Source organism: Embiotoca jacksoni, unplaced genomic scaffold, assembly GCF_022577435.1.
Source record: "Embiotoca jacksoni isolate LCO1_2020_lvr unplaced genomic scaffold, fEmbJac1.0.p SCAF_105, whole genome shotgun sequence".
Lineage (NCBI taxonomy): Eukaryota > Metazoa > Chordata > Actinopteri > Embiotocidae > Embiotoca > Embiotoca jacksoni.
This window is the reverse complement of record NW_027185236.1, coordinates 4,810-24,101: the sequence shown is the minus strand read 5'-3', so window position 1 is coordinate 24,101 and position 19,292 is coordinate 4,810. Positions and strand designations below refer to the sequence as shown.

The 19,292-nt window shown below is 46.6% G+C and overlaps 1 protein-coding gene across 3 annotated transcripts in view; it reads left to right on the top strand.

The window, feature by feature from the left end:
• Window positions 1-18,685, top strand: part of LOC138214328 (CUGBP Elav-like family member 2) — a 110,821-nt gene extending 92,136 nt beyond the window's left edge. For all 3 annotated transcript variants that reach the window (XM_069175876.1, XM_069175868.1, XM_069175885.1), the window contains one exon: window positions 18,418-18,685. In XM_069175876.1, the coding sequence (XP_069031977.1) occupies window positions 18,418-18,661 (244 nt within the window). In that variant the 3' untranslated portion in view covers window positions 18,662-18,685. The remainder of the gene's footprint in view (window positions 1-18,417) is intronic.
• Window positions 18,686-19,292: the final 607 nt, after the last annotated feature.

Sequence of the window (19,292 nt, the reverse complement as noted above, 5' to 3'; positions counted from 1 at the left end):
TGACTCCGCTTCCACTTGTAAATAATAATAATATTTCCAGGAATAAATCAGTACAAGGCTGAGAGGCAAATAAAAGCAGGCAGAAATATGACAACACAAGCAATTAATGCTCAAATACGTGCTTGAAATTAATAAAAGGCTTCTTTTCTTTTTGGTTTTTCTATGCGTTTTAAGAAGTGATTTAAAGATGTCACTGACCTTGTAAAGACGGCAAAACCGGAAAAAAACTGTCTTTACTTGCTCGTTATGAAGTTAAATACTTGATTCATACAGTTTGTTTACTTCCCCTATCTTTAATAGATTTTACAGACTTGTTCAGTAAAAAGCCGGTTGATCAGAAATCAATCCCGTCACGTCACCGTGAACCTGAAGCAGCTTCAACCTGCTTTAAAAAAAAACAACAAAAAAAAACCGTATTAAATCTGAGTGTTTTCACAGTCAGTTCGGCCTTCGGTCGGCCTCCCTGGCTTTTAGCGAAGAATTCAATTTGCGAATAAATAAAAAATGGGGGTGCAACAAAAAAAAAAAAGAAGTCATTCAAAGGATTATAACAAATTAATGTTACCGGGGCAGCGCGGCGAAGTCATAACATCGCCGGTGAAATGAGTAATAAATAACGTGTAACAGTGCCAGCTTCCGTTACGATGGAAGTAATTGACTCTCCTCCGCTGTGCTCCCGAGGTCATTACCTCCCCCGGTGATGATTCATGTGTTCGCTAATTGCTCTGACATCATCCATGTTGGAAACACACGGTATCTCTTTATCACACACAACACACACACACACACACACACACACACACACACACACACACTCACTCTCTTCAGCGTCCTCTGTTGGCTCAGCAGCAGACGAAAGCTTGCCAATATTGTATTTACATTAAATGCGGATAATTTGATCGACCACCGGGAAGAAGTTCGCTCCGGCGTCAATATGGCTGCACAGGTGTCTCACCTTGACTCCTCGCCCAGCGTGGGCTATTCATAGGCCATTAATTAGAGCAGGATCCTGCTAATTAACACACACACACACACACACACACACACACACACACACACACACACACACACACTGCCGTCTTCCCCCTACACTCCACTCTCTTCACGTTTGAGTTCCGTTTAATGCGCCCTGTTTGATTTGCCCTACTAAAGTAATGAGTTTGGAAAGCAGACAAAAATTGTGAAGTGTGTTTTGGAGGAGCCTCGGGATGATGTGAAGTCCTGGGGCTGCGAGTGGAAGTACCGCTCAACACACACACACACACACACACTCACACTCACACACACACACACACACACACACACACGCTCGTGTGTTGTGTGTATATTTTCACAGCGGGCTGAGAGGTTGTTTTTTTTATTTATTTTTTACGTATTTTAAATGGTCTTCAGAGGAGCCAAGCAAAACACAAATCAGAGGAATCAGACAAAATACTTCTGTTTTTTTGTAATATTATTATTTCTGCTCCCAGTCGTGTTTCATTCAGGAAGAAAGTTGTTTTTTTTGGGGGGGGGGGGGCTCGTAATGAACAGTTATTTCAGGGTATCTCCTCAGAGGATCCGTGTCTTTAAAAGGGAAAGTCCAAGTCAGCTAGACACGAGTTCAAGTTGATTTAAAAAAAAAACTTTAATAACTAAAAAAAACAACTACATTACAGTTACCTTTAAACTGTTTCTTACAGCTGTTGGTCAACAGTCACATGATCAGCGTGGACCAATCAGAAGTCACCACATGGTGGGAAAGAAAATGTTACATAATATAAAAATAATACAAATACAGAAATTCATCAACACAGTTTTGTTTTTTTTCTTAACAAACCTCCAATCTTATCGAAAAAAGGTCGAGGTGGGAGTTTTCCACCTGAAGTCTTTAACTTGACCGGTGTCAGATTTCCAAATTTACCCTCCGGCAGATGGAGATTTAAAACGTTTAACCCACAAACATCAGCGTTTAGAGGAGATTACCGGGGATGACAACAGCTTTGCGGGAGTGAAAGCAGCTTATTGAGGACAGGTAAAAAGATAAAGACATCTTCCTGCGAGTTAAAGAGATAAAAGATGAAGTGCGGTTTCGATTAGGGCCCCCTAATAAAAACGGAGCGCCCGTTTATCCGCCAAGTCTCGTTGTTGTCTAAACAACAACAACAGCTGTTACCGTGGAATTCACAAACAGCACCGCAGCCATTTTCACATCTGTCAAGCGTCGTGCCAAAATAATTTACCAGTTACATTACAAGCACTTAAAGGCTGGATCGGCACCGACGCTCGGCTTTTTATTTTTTTCTCTCCCGACCTCATGTGGCTCCATCCTCCATCTTCCTCCTCCTCCTCCTCCTCCTCCTCCTCCATCCTCCTCCAAATTGCCCTGTTTCCATCAAGTGAAGAGTTAAGTGATGAACAAATGAAGTATTTGGCGAGTCTGGAGCCGGGGGGGGGGGGGGGGGGGGGTATGCAGATGAGCCTTCCCCCTCCTCCTCCATCCTCCATTTTCCTCCATCCTCCTCCTCCTCCTCCATCTTCCGCCATCCTCCTCCATCCTCCTCCTCCTCCATTTTCCTCCATCCTCCTCCTCCATCCTCCTCCTCCTCCATCTTCCTCCTCCTCCATCCTCCTCCTCTTCCACCATCCTCCTCCTCCTCCATTCTCTTCCTCCTCCTCCTCCATCCTCCTCCATCCTCTTCCTCCTCCTCCATCCTCCTCCATCCTCTTCCTCCTCCTCTATCTTCCTCCTCCATCCTCTTCCTCCTCCTCTATCCTCCTCCTCCATCCTCCTCCATCCTCTTCCTCCTCCTCCATCCTCCTCCATCCTCTTCCTTCTCCTCCATCCTCCTCCATCCTCTATCCTCCTCCTCCCTCCTCCTCCTCCTCCTTCGTATTCCTCGTCAGCATTCAAACCTCATCCTGAACCAAAATACAACTCTGGGGGTGTCTGTTAGCCGGCAGGAAGAAGAGAGACAGACAAACAAGGATGAAGTGAGGAGAAGTAGATGACGGGCGAGGGGAAGGAGAGGAGAGGACGGTGGCGGGATGGAGGGAGGAGGAGGGAGGAGGAGAGGGGATGGAGAGAGATGCTTCATTAAACATTTAGAGGGATGGGGAGCAGACAGGCGTCTCCATTTCCCTCCTCTTACTCTTCTTACAGGAGATGGTTGAGATTGAATGTAGCTCTGCACCGAAAACACAACGTTTGTGTGTTACACCGAAACACCCCCCCCCCCCCCTCCCCCTCCTCCTCCACCTCCCCCACCCCGCGTGTCCCCCACCGGGTCGAGATAATGTAGCAGTCAAGCACGACCCCCCCCCCCCTCCCTCCCCCCCCACCCCCCCACCCCTCTCTGCCCTCCCCTTAAAAATACAGGCAGCCTCAGTCATGCTGTAACACCTCATCCCGATATCACAACACACACACACACACACACACACACACACACACACACACACACACACACACACACAAAGACAAACACCCGGAGTAATGCAATTCCAAGGTTAGCCGAGAGGAATTGCGTTGCCGCGGGCGTATCTTCCCTCCCGCCATATGAACTGGAGTGTTTACCCTTGTACACACCTCTGTGTATTGTCCCATTTAGCACGGTTTCCCACTCATGCATCCTAATGGCCCCGGAGAGCCTCCGCCGTCTGTGTTATTAAGCGAGCCGGCGCAGATCAATGGGCTTCCGGGACTGCAGCTAGCCTGTTAGCGCCCCCCCCCCCTCCACCCCCACCCCCGCCGCCGCCGCCCCCCTCCATTCAGAGCCACTGAGCCGTGGCTAACACCGCAGCAAAAAGTGTTTTGCCGGTTGTAAAGCGCACCCGTACGTGAGCCGGTGAGGAAGCGGGGAGGACGACCCGCGGATAAGAAGCGAGGAGGCGTCGCGAAAGGAGGCCTCGGAGGTGTCAGACGGGGTCTAGCGGGTGTGTTCACCCCCGGCTTTTACAAAGAAACCTATTTTTCTCACTTACTTCTGATATCGAGCCATGCAGATGTTTTTTCTGGGCGTGAGGGGGGAGGTTGAGGAGGAGGGGGGGGGGGGGGGGTGGAATTTGTCTCCGAAGGCTGCAACTGTCATGGAGGAAGATGAAAGGAAGTTTATTTGCTTGTGGATAATAAAAGATATCTCCGTTGGCTACAAGCAGGTACAAAGAAAATCTGAAAGTATATGTTGGTGTTTTTTTTGGTGTTCGGTGTGAATCAGCCTTTTAAAATCGACGTCACTTCGATATTTTTTGTACATTAGCATCGACTCGACTGACTCTGTGGTCACTCGTGGTGCAGAAATTGTGAAGAGTTTTGGAGCCTTCACACAAAGACTGGATATAAAAAGTGTTTCGTAGCTTCCGGGTCTGAAAAATGGTGCAGAAATGCCTTAAAGCTGCAATACCACCGAGCGCCACTAGAGGTCGGCTCCAAAAAGCCTCCATAGACTCCCATTCAACTTCTCTCGTGAAATTTGTTGGGGGGGGGGGGGGTCTATTTGATTGACAGGCATGTGGTGCAGTCCTGTCGGCGGGGCGGGACGTTGCATCGTCAGGTTTTCAAATCGGATGGAGTCAGATCCACCGCTGGCTCCTCCCCCCAGCTCGTCCAAATATGGTCAACTTCTGGCTCGGTGGCACATTTACAGGATGTTTCAGTTGGTGGAGAATAAAACGGATCTAAAAAGGAGACTGAATATTATGTGTTGAACGTATTGCATGAACTTTTCTGACTGATGAATGGCGTCGGCTGCATTTATCAGCTCGCTTCGATGTTTTTCTGCCCCCCAGTCACTCAAACAAAAACTACGTATAGTGTCACTCGACAGGCTAAATATCGAGCTGTCACCGAGTCCCCCATCTGATATGATTGGCGTTTTAAAAAGCTTTTATTTGTAGAACTGATCAATAACAGCTCCGGTGTTGTGTGAAGAGCGAAAGCAGCTGAATTTAGTTGAATTGGGCATTTTGTTTTCTTCAAGTCTTTTACGATCACCATTATTATCACGATTATCTGGAAATGGTTGTTATTCCGAGAAACTGCTTTTTCCTTTTCAGAAGGCTTTTTAACACCGACGTGGAAAAAAACGCCGACTAAAACAGATTTGAACGACGCTGAATATGAGTGTAAAATATCAGCTGAATCCAGAAGTATGAAAACTATTTACATTTTTTTTTCTAAGTCCTACTTTCCGCCCTCGCGAGCGGTCGAACCGTTTGCGTCTGAGATCTGCCGGCGACGCCGCGCTGTACCGCACAGACGTGAATAATTAGCCGTTTCCCTCCGCTCCGTCGGCATATGTCAGCATATGGCCGCCTCCTCGGAGAGACTGTTCAACAGACTGATCAAGGTTTCATTTCGCCCCGGAGGTCACCGACCCGGGGAGGAGGGGGGGAGGAAGGGGGGAGAGAAGGAAGGGAGGAGGGAGGGGAAGGGGGGGAGAGGAGGAAGGGAGGGGAAATGAAAGCGAAAAGGGAAGAGGAAGGACAGGTTTGTGTCTCCAACAGCTGTCAGACTGAACGCTCTCCTTGTTGACCGGCCTGATGCTGCTGCTGTCAGACCGCACACACACACACACACACACACACACACACACACACACACACACACACACACACACACACACAAGCTCGAGCATGTGACGAAACATATAACCGTATTGAGCCATCTGTTCCGGCGCTAATTGGTATGCATGACAATGTTTTTCCAACCCATAAAACCTAATGAAAATGAACACCCCACCCACCCTAATATCCCTTAATGCCAACCCCCCCCCCCCCCCACCCACCACCATCACCACCACCATCACCGCCACCACCCTCCAAGCACAGCCCCGCCTCCCGTACAACATTACAGCTATAATTACACTGAAGTGGGGCATTAGCAGCCCTCCGCTATGTCTGCGAGGCCGGTTCCAGAGATTAGACACGTCCCGCTGCAGCTTCTAGTTCAAGTTGAATTGTCAGTTTGTTTTTTTATGGAGTCGAGGTTTCTGGAGGGGGGAGGGGGGGGGGGACGCAGAGCTGCAATGTGCAACTGATTTCCTCTTTTTAGACTCACGACACGTTGAAGGAATCAAGACGAGCGAGAGAGAGAGAGAGAGAGAGAGAGAGGGGAAAGTAAACGGGCGATAACCGCATGAAGGATGTGAAAGTTCAACAACTTCATTTATGATAATCAGCAAATCAAAGCTGGACTTTTGTGTTGTGAAAGTCCGTCCGCGGCTTTTCAAAATAAAAGCCCTCCAGTTTGAGACAGGGTCCTGCCATACACGAGGTGTTGACTTGGACTTGTGTTTCGAGTCGAAGGGGAAACACCAGATTCTTAAATTAAAACGCGTTATTTGAACATCTGCGTAATTGTAGAAACAACAAAACAAAACAAAAAAGACACGCTGATGAATTTAAGCTGTTTACATCCGGCTGAGATTTAAGATTTGAGACTTGACTTTGACTTGAAGAACAGAACCTGGACTTTGTTTTTACTGACCTGAAACTTCAAGTTAAAAACGGCACTTGAGATTCTGACTTTTCTCTTTAAAACTCTTTAAGCCTCTCAGAATAAAACCCTGGATGTTTCCGTCGATGCTGCGACGGATTAAATGTCCCGAGACCGAAGTGAAACGGTGAAAGCAGAATAGACGGGCTGCAGCTGGACGACGGTGTGCGTCACTCGCTGCAGTTGGCGTGTTAGTTGTGTTTGTTGTGTTTGTTGTGTTTACGTGCTCTCACGCTGAAGAATGTCTTGAATATGTGGACACAAAAAAAAAAGAAGCCCAAGTAGTGTTTTTGTGTTTAAAGGGAGCCTGAGGTCACACACACACACACACACACACACACACACACACACACACACACACACACACACACACACACACACACAAACAAACACTCGCTCGGTTGCAACCGCCGTGAAATGATCTACGAGGGAAATTACAGCACAAACAAGAGAAACAAGAGCTTACAGATGTGTCCTCGCAGAGCGAAGTAACTTCTCCTCGCAGCGTTTCAGACACACACACACACACACACACACACACACACACACACACACACACACACGCACACACACACTCGGAGGAAACATCGCCCTCCCATGCCAGCCAATAAATAGGTTTCCTCCGGCTGTCTGTCTCCCAGCATCCTCTCTGCTACAACAACTGCTCCTTCCCCTCTGAGGTTGCACGCTCTGTGTGTGTGTGTGTGTGTGTGTGTGTGTGTGTGTGTGTGTGTGTGTGTGTGTGTGTGTGTGTGTGTGTGTGTGTGTGTGTGTGTGTGTGTGAAGAAGCAGTAATAACGGTTGATTAAAGTGTCACAGAGCTGCTTTCTACCTGCCGCGGGAACGCACACGTGTGTTTTCGGAGATGTTTTTTTTTTTTACATTGTCGTCACGTCTGAAAACAGCAGCTGAGTATCAGATGCTTTTGTCACCTCGCGGATACGTTCGCTCGCAGTACGACGCGATTGAGTTGAGTTTTTTTTTTTTCATTCCTCTCCCGTCCTTCTCTGTGTCTTTTTTTTTTTTTCCCCGTTGCCCCTTTTATTACGATATTTATTTATTTTATTTTTTTGGTCTCCAGGTGTTTTTGTTTCCAGCTCAGTCGGAGACGTCGCGACCGACGTGCATGAACACACCGCCGGACGCGTCGCACGTTTCGCCGGGATTTACTGTAAAACACACACAAGCGACGACTTCTTTTAACACCTGCGACCCCAAAACACTTCAGACCGGTTGACTTAAACACCCCCCCACCACCACCACCACCACCACCTTCGGTCTTTCTTCTGTTTCGTTGGATCGGCGTTTGTTGGCGCGTTTTCGTGGAGAAGCATTAGTCAAATGGGCCATCATCCCCGTCGGCGAGTCAGATGATGACTTTTGGCAGAGTGCAGCCGCAGCGCGATGCCAAACAATCAGAGGCGCTGCCATTTCATCACACGGGACGCAACGCACACACACACACACACACACACACACACACACACACACACAGGCAGACTCACACCACAAACAAGCTGTTTCTCATTAAGGCCTCCTCAAAACATGGGAGATGGAGCGAGGGAGAGGAAACCGGGGAGGTGATGAAAGGAGGAGACGGAAGGACTTTTTTTTTTTTTTGCTAAACAGCGAGAGATAAGAGGAGGAAAAACAAAGAAAGAGGAGTGACGTGTGTGTGTGTGTGTGTGTGTGTGTGCGCGTGTGCGTGTGCGTGTGTCGTCATCCAAAGAGACAGCCCACCTGCCCAACACCCAGTGCCCTCAGCTAGCCTCACCCCGTGGCCCTCCGACACTGCTGTTCCCATAGCAACAAGATAACGGGAGGAAGAGGAGGAGGGTGTAGAGGAGAGAGAGGAAGTGTGCTGAAGATTAGGGTGAAATTTTTTGCTGCTGCTGCTGCCTGGATTTGACCAATCTGGTGTTGAGGCTTTAAGATGCTCTAATTCCTTCCTTCCCTCTATCACGTGCGCGCACGCACACACACACACACACACACACACACACACACACACACACACACACACACACACACACACACACACACACACACAGAAACTCCAGGTCAGGTCGATGTGAGCTAGAAAGCATAATTTGAGGGAGATAATTCCAGGAACTGCTCTGTCAAAGTCGAAACAGCAAGAAGTGGGACAAACTAAAGGGCATTTTTTTTTTTTTTTTTTTCAAAACTACTGAACCCAGAATATAAAAACCTTCCAGCCACAAACCACCGTTTTATCAGAATATTCTTCTTTATTTTTATCGTCAGCCGAGGTCACGCGATCACCTCCATCTGCCTTATTTTCCTCAGCTTCACAAACTTGACCAGATGTGCATTGCGCTCCCACGAGGAAGAGCGATATTGACTCCGCTGACCCGACGACCTCGTCACTATAAAACCAGGTGTTCGATTTGTGTGAGAAAAATGTCCTTTTTTCCTTTTTTTTTTTTTCCCTCTCAGTTGTAAACACACATTATTTGTATTGGAGCTCTCAGCCAGACAGAAAACATATTGATTTTGTAATGACTGGATCAAACTTGTGCATCAATTCAATTACTGATGATGGTGGGAAAAGCTTTTATATCGTCCGGGCCCGGTTCAACCACGAACAAAAGTTAAATCCATAGATGACTGAGCAAAAATGTCTCATGTTTTCAATAGCTGCACCAGCTGTGCATGTTTCATGCTTTTGTTTCTTTGCAAATATACTTTACATCACAGATAACAGTCTCATAAAGTGTGTTTTGCATTACATATATATATATTTTTTTAATGCGTTTTTGTGCCAAAACCTCCAGTCCACCAGAGGGCGACGTTTCTGCGTGTTTTGCTTTGCCTCGGCATGAAAAACCCAAAGGTTCGTTTTAGGAAACGAAAACTCCACTCGGCTCGTGTCCTACCTGATTCGGAGACGATTTGTTTAAAGAAATCCAACTCGAATCTCGATTCTTACAAAAACGTCGCTATCGCATAAAACAGACTAAAACAGGAACTAGTCACGTCGGAGGCTGAAAATAGCACTTTATTTTTGCACACTTTTTCTTTTGCTTGATAACTTTACTGATTAATTGTTTACTTTGATTATTCAGCTGTTTCAGCTCTACGAGCTTTTGTTTCTTCTTTTTCTTTTGCAACATAGATTTTTTTTTTTCAGCCGCTTTTTAAATCAAACTTCTTTTCCAACAACTCCGTTCGCCTAAACGTTCAGCGTTCTTGATGTCGAGTGGATCTCTGGTGTCGGCCCCTCGTCGCAGGTTTTTTTCTTCTTCTTCTTCTGGATGAAAAACAGTCTTCAGTCACACGGGGGGCTTCAGATGTGCCGAGGAGGCCGCGACTTCAAGGCTTTCACACGGTTCATAGTTCAGCTCCTCTTTGAGTGTGACTGGCTTTAAGTGGATCTCCTCCTCCGCATGTGACAGCGTTCTTCACCTTGTTGTTTCTCTCAAGGCTCTTGAGAATACATGAAATGCCGCTGTGTGTGTGTGTGTGTGTGTGTGTGTGTGTGTGTGTGTGTGTGTGTGTGTGTGTGTGTGTGTGTGTGCGTGTGTGTGTGTGTGTGTGTACGACTAACACACAGTTCAAGTTTCTTTTTTCTTTTTTTAGCAACTTAAATAACGCGTACATGCAGACCTTTTTTTTTTTTTTTTAAACACGCTAGTTTCTTTTTGAACCGTGACGTAAAAAAAAAACATAAAAGAAGTCAAGAAAAACCTTCCACCTGAATATAAAAGAAAAAAAGCAATAGAGTTATTCAAATAAGAACTTTTCTGCTTCTCAGGTTGTGGTTTGGGTTCTTTGCTTTTGAAAGGATGCAGCGGTTGTCGTTGGATGATCTTGTTTTATCTTCTAGGTTTTCTCTCACAGCTGCGGGCGATTATCTCCAAGAGGAATCAATCAAACCCCAAAATGATTAAACTGCAGGTAGCTTTTGTTTTTTGTTAGTTTTTTTTATCTGCTTATTGAGTCGACGTGTTTTTCAGCTCTCGTGCATTCAGAGTGAAACTTTTTAAAGCCGTTTTTTTTGTTGTTTTTTTTCCTTTCTTTTATCAGTTTTGGCCTTTCGGGGCGAGTTCACTCGTGCAGCTGACGCCAATTAACGAATAGCCGAGCTGAGATGACGTCTTTTTCATTTTTAAACCGATCAGAGTCATTGTTGGCTGAAAAATGACTCGGTTTCTATTTCACCTTCCTGCGTCGATAAGTGATGAGAAGATTGAATTCTTTGTTGTAACCCTTTTAAAAAAAAAAAAAAAGCTCTTTGTCAGCTTCATTTTTTGTGCTTAAACGGGGCGGTCACGTATCTATTTAGAATAAATAAACAGATAAACAAATACAATAAATAAACATCCTGACGAGCTTTCAATGCTTTCGATAATATCGTTTCGAACGTCCTCCGTCGGACGCCGCCGCTGCCGTCAGTCTCACTAAACCCAGCAGCAGAACGTGTAACTGTCACGCCTCGACACCGCCGAGCGTAGCTATCTCACGTTTTAGTTTTTGCCGTAGCGGACGGAGTCTCTCTGTCAAACCGATAAAAACGGCAGCAGCTGGATTTACAGCGAACTTTTCACCCAGCAAACGTTCTTCCACCTCCGGCGAGGTCTCGACGTCGTCATTTTATTTTCCACCTAATTTCAAGGAGTCCTTATTTGCCACCGATCACGCTGCGTGAACCGACACCTGCAGCATCGGACAAGGCGGCTTCACTTCGGAGGAAACAGCGAGACGCTCCTCGGGAGGTTTACACCTTTTGCGGGAGAATACGAGACATGAGAAACCAACAAAATGAGACCCATTTCACTCAGATCTGTGTGTGTGTGTGTGTGTGTCATGCATCGGTGTGTTTATATGTGTGTGTGTGTGTGTGTGTGTGTGTGTGTGTGTGTGTGTGTGTGTCATGCATCGGTGTGTTTATATGTGTGTGTGTGTGTGTGTGTGTGTGTGTGTGTGTGTGTGTGTGTGTCTCTCTCTCATTAGCGGGCGGCGGCACGGTAGCTCGTTAGCGCAGAGCTAGCTGAGCGTCGGGGCACCGGTGCAGCTTCATTAGCTACCGTGACATTTATCTGATCGTTTCCCCCGCGTCGCATGTGCTGCCGCGTCTCCATGGCGACCGCAAATGCGTGCGCACACGCGCGCGCACACACACATGAAGGCAATCACGCGGTCTCGCACAGAAGCAGTTTCTCTCTCAGCCGGTCACACTTCTTTCCGAGACGCCAGCATCCATCAGAGCTCCGCCCGCCCGCACGGAAAATATCAAAAAAACATGTTTGATATTTTATATTTATATTTATATTTATATTTAATATTTATATTTATATTTAATATTTATATTTTATTTTTATATTTAATATTTATATTTTACATTTATATTTTATATTTATATTTTATATTTATATTTTATATTTAATATTTATATTTATATTTATAATTTATATTTATATTTTATATTTATATTTATATTTATATTTTATATTTATATTTATATTTATATTTTATATTTATATTTATATTTATATCGGTAATGAACGGAGGAGACGGGTTGCGTTCCAGCGAGCGCACCGTCGGCTGTCGCGGTAACCGAGGTGGGTGGAATATCGCTCCTTGTAAAAGTTCAAGTGAATCACATGCGATACCCCCCCTCCCTCCTACCCCCCTCCTCCCCCATCCTCCCCCGGGCCGGTTGTACCTCGCTGCTCGTGTAGTCAAGGTTACAGCAAAAAACACTAAAAGCGTTCCAAAATAATTGAGTCGCTCCTGAACGCCTCTCGTTTTGTGTTTTTGGGGGTTTTGGAGTCACTATAATCCGCGACGTCGACGCCGAAATCAGTTTTCAGGCTTTTGGGGAAGGAATAAAGCGCGACGTCTCGCTCTCTCTCACGAAGTCGAGCAAATCTGGTTTACAGTTTGGATTCAGCGAAGGAAAAACATTCAGGGCGCCTCTCAAATCGATTGAGTTTGTGTTTGTCTGCGTTTCATTCACGCGTCGTTCAGTCCCGGGAGTTAGTTAGTGCGCGTCGTGTCGACGAGGAGACTTTTATTGGTGATTTGATGAACGTCACGTTTGGATTTGTTATTTTGTTTTTTTATTTTATCTGACGAGAGATGATTTTGTAACGGGATTTTCTTTTCTTTTTTTGAAGTCGAGGTGTTATCGGACATTTTTCGCTGGTTTCCAACTTTTTTTTTTTTTTTTTTGGGGGGGGGGAGGGCCACAACCTTCGTATACTTCTGATCTACTATCTAAACATAAATATATAAAGAACGCAGAAGTGTGGACTCGTAGACGATCCTCGTTGGTACCTTGAGCCTCGGGCCTTTATTACACGTCTGGAATACGTGAGCCGGTGTAACTCCAAGGCTAAATGAGATTTTTCCAATTTTTAACTGAGATTTTCTTCATTTTTTTTTAAGAGACTTAATAAATTGAAAAAGAAAAAAACAACTTTGATGTCTGTGATTGTGCAGTAAATCACAAAATCTGTAAAAGTATGTAAAAGAATGCGATTTGTGAGCAGCGCAACCGTCCGTGTTCGTCCGGACGTCTTCCTCGCCTCGTGTTTCTTTGTTCGAGTCGTGTACGAACGAGGTGTGTACATGTGATGAGATGTGACTGTCCAGGTCTGTGTGTGTGTGTGTGTGTGTGTGTGTGTGTGTGTGTGTGTGTGTGTGTGTGTGTGTGTCGCTGACCTTGGTCGCTGCGCTCCCTCGGGGGGGAACTGATGTTTCTCACTCTGCTTGTCAACAAGATTAGTTCCCCTGTGGGACCGTTACACACCCCGCAAACATGCTGCCAATGAGAAGAAGTGTGTGACAGCTCGGCCCTTCCACGAACCCACTGGAGTGTGTTGCCTTTTCTTTGTGTGTGTGTGTGTGTGTGTGTGTGTGTGTGTGTGTGTGTGTGTGTGTGTGTGTGTGTGTGTGTGTGTGCTGCAATTTAGGGGTTAAGGAAGTCAGAGAGGATGTGTGTTTTAGAGCAGAAACAGAAGGGAAAAACAGCAGGGGGATCAGCGCAGCCAGCCTGAACTGGAGCCTGTGTGTGTGTGTGTGTGTGTGTGTGTGTGTGTGTGTGTGTGTGTGTGTGTGTGTGTGTGTGTGTGTGTGTGTGATATATGCATGTGTGTGTGGTTTCTGAGAGCCCACGCTGAGCTCTGAGCTGTGCTTACTCCTGGACCGGGCTCATCTGCATGTCTCCCTCCTCCTCCTTTTTTTTTTTTACCTGCCCCCCCCCCTCCCCCCCCCCACCACCCTCTCCCTCCTTCCCCCCAGCTGCGAACACGGCCAACAGCGGGTCCAGCAGGCGGTCACGCAGTCCAGTATGTCATCGCTGACGGCGCTTCACGCTTCATCGTGCGGAGGCGGAGCTTGTTTTTGTTTTTGTTTTTCCCCCTGATCCTCTCAGCGTGTTAAAATCCACCCAAACAGTTTATATTTAGATTCTGCGAAAGCAGCACAGGAACAGTGAGAGTCTCTTAGCCCGGAAGAGAAATGACAGTTTGTTCACATGCACTCAATATATTGAAGCAAACAAAAGAGGTCCGGTATCTACATCTTTTTCAGGTTGCCTTGGCGACCTGACTCATCAGCTTATTGTTTTATTTTTTTCATCTCTCAGCTGTTTTGGTTCACTTTCATCTCTCTTGTCATTTCCAGTCAGCTGTTTTCAGCCCAAAAACAACTCGACTAACTACGACGCTCGTCGGTGAACAGGAACTTGATCTCTGGATTTCTAGGAACCAAATTTCTTGAACGTCACGTCATTGAAAAAACTGGATTTCTGCAGAATCTGATGGCTAAACACACATAACTGTTTCTAAACAGCATTTTTTTTTTTGTACACGTAATAAAACAGACACGTAACAGCTTTTACGAGTCTTTTTAGTTTTTAAAGTTTTGATTCATGTACGTCATCCCGAAAGCTCTAACAGACGGCCTCTTCCTGCCAGACATTGATGTTGACGGGCCCGATTATATCATTTGAATTATAACCGCTCCTTTTACCGGTGGGTGGGGGAGGGGGGGGGAGGCGGTTTGAGGAGCCGGGAATGTTAAAAAAAACAAAACGAGAAGACGACGCGTGATTAAATAAATAGCCGTCGTAAGGTGTTTTTTTTTTTTACGGTCGGTATCGTGCAGCTGAACGAGCCCCGCTGTCTGATGTGAGTGTGAGGGGAGGAAATAACAGGCCTCAGCAGCTGCTTCAAAAGACACACACACACACACACACACACACACACACACACACACACACACACACACACATTACTTCATGGGCCCTCAGTCACGGCCCCCGTGCTGCAGGGGACCGGAGTGATGGAAGCAATAGTTAAGCCATTAAAGCAAACAATTGGCTCAAATTGAGAGGGAGAGGGGAAAGAAAGGGGGAAGAGGAGGAAGAAGAATAAGAAGACGAAGACGAAGAGGGGAAATAGGGAGGAAGATGGAGAGGCTGTGGCAGGAGTGGATCCACTCAACGACTTAATCCGAGCCCCGGGACACTCTCCTGCCGAGCAGCATGCACACACACACACACACACACACACACACACACACACACACACACACACACACACACACACACTCTCTCTGAAGCTCTTCCAATAACACCTTGTCAGTCTTAGCGATGGGAGAGGTGCTCGTTCCTTTATAGTGAGGAGAAGTCACCTACTTCCAAACACTTCAGGGTTGGGGGTTGGTGGGGGGGAGGGAGGAGGGGGAGTTGGGGGGGGGGGGCAATCTACACAGGACAGCTCTGTGAGCATTTGTACGCCTTATGGCCGCCGGCATGAAGCTATTCATTGTCTTAGCGGCAGAGGGGAGCACAGGGCAGGACAGTGTCCTCCCGGACGATGGGATGACACCGGCCCATTGTGCCCCCCCTCCTCCCCTCCTCCCCCTTTCCTCCCCCTCCTCATGGATTCGCTCAATCCCTGCAGGCCTCATATAAACAGCCAACAATGAGAGCTTGTCTCCAGCTAGTGTGTCTCTGTGTGTGTGTGTGTGTGTGTGTGTGTGTGTTTGTGTGTGTGTGTGTGTGTGTGTGTGTGTGTGTGTGTGTGTGTGTGTGTGTGTGTGAAGTAATGACGCTCCGCGGTCTGAACCCAGCGACCGTCGAGCCTCGTCCGATCCAGTCGTTGAACGTCCGCCGCCGATCGGGGGGGCAGTAACTTCTTCTCTCCCCTCTCACCTCCCTTCTTCTCCTTCCCCGCTCCCGTCAGCTACCTAACCCCCCCCCCCCACCACCACCACCACCACCCCGGGGGGGCTCCCTCGTCCCCCCCCCCCCCCTCCTCTCCTCCTGCTGCGATTTATCGGACAGCTTAGCGACGAGCGTTTGCTGCCCCGAGGACCGTCAGCGCCGGTCCGGCTCGTTGACTCCTTCTGCGGCCGCTGCGTTGGTGTTTTTTATTTTTTTATTTTTTTATTTGACATGTCCTTTAAGTCCTTTAAAGAATTGGGCGTTTCTGCCGAGCGCCTCGGCTCTTTCTGCAAGAGATGGATGACTCGCGTTCAAAGGTCTGGATGTTGTTTTTGTTTTTTTTAACCTCCCTCCCTCCCTCGATGTCTCTCCGCATCTCCCCTTCCCCTCCTTCCTTCACTCTTCCCCTCGCTGAGCTTTTATCGGCTGGTATTAGTGTTGTCAGCTAACCAAGCTCGGGATTTGGCTTTTGTTTCGTTTTTTTTCCCCGACCCTCTTAAGATAATGCCGTTCCTCTCTCCTGCCGAGAATAACAAAAGGGAAAGTGGAGCAATAAAACAAGCGCAGCCGCTGACTTTGGTTTCATTGAATTGGTTTTCAGCCATCTTAAATAGACCACAGGCCTCGATGGCAGCGATGCCTGTGTGTGTGTGTGTGTGTGTGTGTGTGTGTGTGTGTGTGTGTGTGTGTGTGTGTGTGTACACGCCTGTTGTCAAAAACATAAGTCACGCTTTTGCCTCGTGCGTTGCTCTGGTGCCGTTCTCATTTCTGTCCAAAAGCTTTTATTCTGCCCCCCCCCCCTAAAAAAGGGGGGGAGGGGGTGGGGGAGACACGCTAGCTGGAGTTAGCATTCCTCGCACGTGTACCGACGAGTGTGTTTCGCGAAGATAAGTGTTGTTGCTCTGCAGTTGGGGGGAAAAAGACCACAAAAAAAAAACCAAAAAAAAGGGGTGAAAAGCGCCTTCACATCCGTTTCATGTGCATTCCAGATGTGGAAAAACCCGACGATCTGTGTCCCCGTTACTGCAGCGGTTCAATCCCCACGCACGCTAAAAAACCAGACATTAACACGCTCGCTTGTCCGCACGTCCTCTCCTGCGTGGAGATGCAAAAAACAAACAAAACAACGACGGATAATGAAATCGTGAGTCCTTTAACTTGGATTTACTGACATCCTGAATAGATCTCCTCTATCAAACATCCACACGTAGACCGGCGGGTGAAATGTCATGTATATATGAAAATTGCCAGCTTCGGTGGATATCAGGCTGTAAAAAAGAAATGTGAATTGAAAGGCGCCTCGCTCTCGGTGAGGTTTCGGTGTCCTTTCGATGGTCTGAAGGCTTTTTTAGAGGCTTTTTCTTCAAAGCGTTGAGGCCGACTCAGATCGGCTTTCAGTTAGATGCAGGTTTTTTGGGCTTCTAATATGAGAGATTTTTTTTTTTTTTTTGCCGTCTTCTCCTTTTCCTACCTACAAATAATCCACTTAAGCGATATTACGTGACAGGGTGAGCTTTAACGTCATCATCGGCACAACAAGGGACGCGTTACTAAATAAAATATGTGTTCGTGGCATGGGGCAATTCGCTCTCAAAATATAGAACTGTTTTGTTAGTGCGATCTCCGTTTCCATGGCAACACATGGGGTTATGACATAAGAACGGGAAAACAATCAAGTCACGGACTCTTATGCAATGTTTACGACTCCAGGAAGTAGGCGGACCCTTAGCAACGACCCTAACAACAGAGACGCTTCCTAGTCGGGTTTTTTTTTTTTTTTTATCGCATTTTCTAGAGATACTTTCTCAAACTGAATAAATAACAGCACGTAGAAACACTAAACTGCTCAGCTAGCTCAGTCTGGTTGTAACTAAGATGTCTGATGAAAAAAAAAAAGATCTTCGCACCGTGTCATGTGGTAAACGGTCAGGCTAGCTGTCGCTGGGATTATAAGTGCGCGACAGTGGAGCGACAAAGAAAAGAACCAAAAGAGACCCGATTTCACCAAATGGATCACATTTAATAGACCTATAACAGGTAAAAACAACATTATACTGCATATTATATGAAATTCAGTTCTAATTATATATTCCCATTGAGAAGGCGGAGTCATATCATGCTGATTTGAGCACTTTTAAAATGTTCAGTCGACCAATCGGATCTCCACAAACCACATTTTTTTGAAACGTTCAGATAAACCGAAGGAGAACTGGAACTCAGATCTCGTACGATATGAAAATGACTGTAAGGTACAAGCCACTAATAGATTTTGGGAGTTTTTTATGCTATTTAAATATGCATGCTGCAATGACGTCATAGATCATTAATAGTAAATTGAAAAAGAGCCCGGACTGGCTGGGAAAAGGAAAAGCTGCACGGCATCGAGGCTGCGGTTTGTCCTTTTGTTTGAATTCACCTTGTGCAGGAGTAAAGAGAAACCGGCTGAATCTTTTATATTATTAATTTGGACACAAGGCTGGAGGGCAAAACCGTCCTATGAATAAAAAAAAAAAACCGAAGTTAAGTTTTCCGTGTTTGCACCTGCAGGTCAAGTTTATTCGTGTCTGGGCGGGGTTTTTTTGTTGTTGTTTTTTTTTAACAGGTTCTCGGTTCTCCGAAAGAGTTTAAACACGCAAAAGGGAAAAAGAACGGAAACCTTTTGTGAAGTCGATTTAAAGCACATCGGTCGGCGGCATTGATACGTACGTGATCCCCTGATGTTTCTTCCCGTCTTGTCTCCACGCAGTAACGGCACGGCCGGGAAGATGAACGGGGCGCTGGAGCACTCGGACCAGCCGGACCCGGACGCCATCAAGATGTTCGTGGGCCAGATCCCGCGCTCCTGGTCGGAGAAGGAGCTGAAGGAGCTGTTCGAGCCGTACGGAGCCGTCTACCAGATCAACATCCTCCGGGACCGCAGCCAGAACCCTCCACAGAGCAAAGGTACCGACGCACACGCGTGTTTAGGATGTAGTCGGACATGGATGTAACGTGACGGTTCTGTGCTTCTTACCTCGATGAGAGTAGGTTTTAATACTTCCTTCCTTCTGTCTTTATTTCCTTCCTGTTTCCTCCATTTTTACTTTCCTACATGCTTTCTATCCCCTTTTTCCTTCCTCCTCTTTCTCCTTTTCCTCCTTTCCTTGTTTACTTTTTTTGTCTTTTTTTTTTTTTTTTACTTCCCCTTTTCCACCTGCTTTCCATCCTTTTTTATTTCCTTTTCCTTCTTCCTTTCCTTTCCTCCTCCCTCCTTCCTTCTGTCTGTCCTTTCTTTGAACTGAGGATACAACATTAGTTTCCATTATTACGTCGCCTCTTCCACCAATTAGAGATGCCTGAACAGGCGTTACATATACGCAAACATAAGTTAGCGACATACACCGCCGACTGTATGCTCGCTTCTTGCCGGTCGGCGGCTGAGGAGGCCCTCCCGCCGATCTAGCGGCAGAACGAATGATGTATGTGCCAAATTACACGAGCAAACACACATTTCGTGCACCATTTGAAGACAAAGACGCGCCCTTGCCAGACTCACAGTCAATTGTGCGAAACTGCATGATTTGCAGCTACTTCCTCCCGTTCCCTCCCATTTCTTTTTTTTTTTTTTTGTGACTTTTTTCG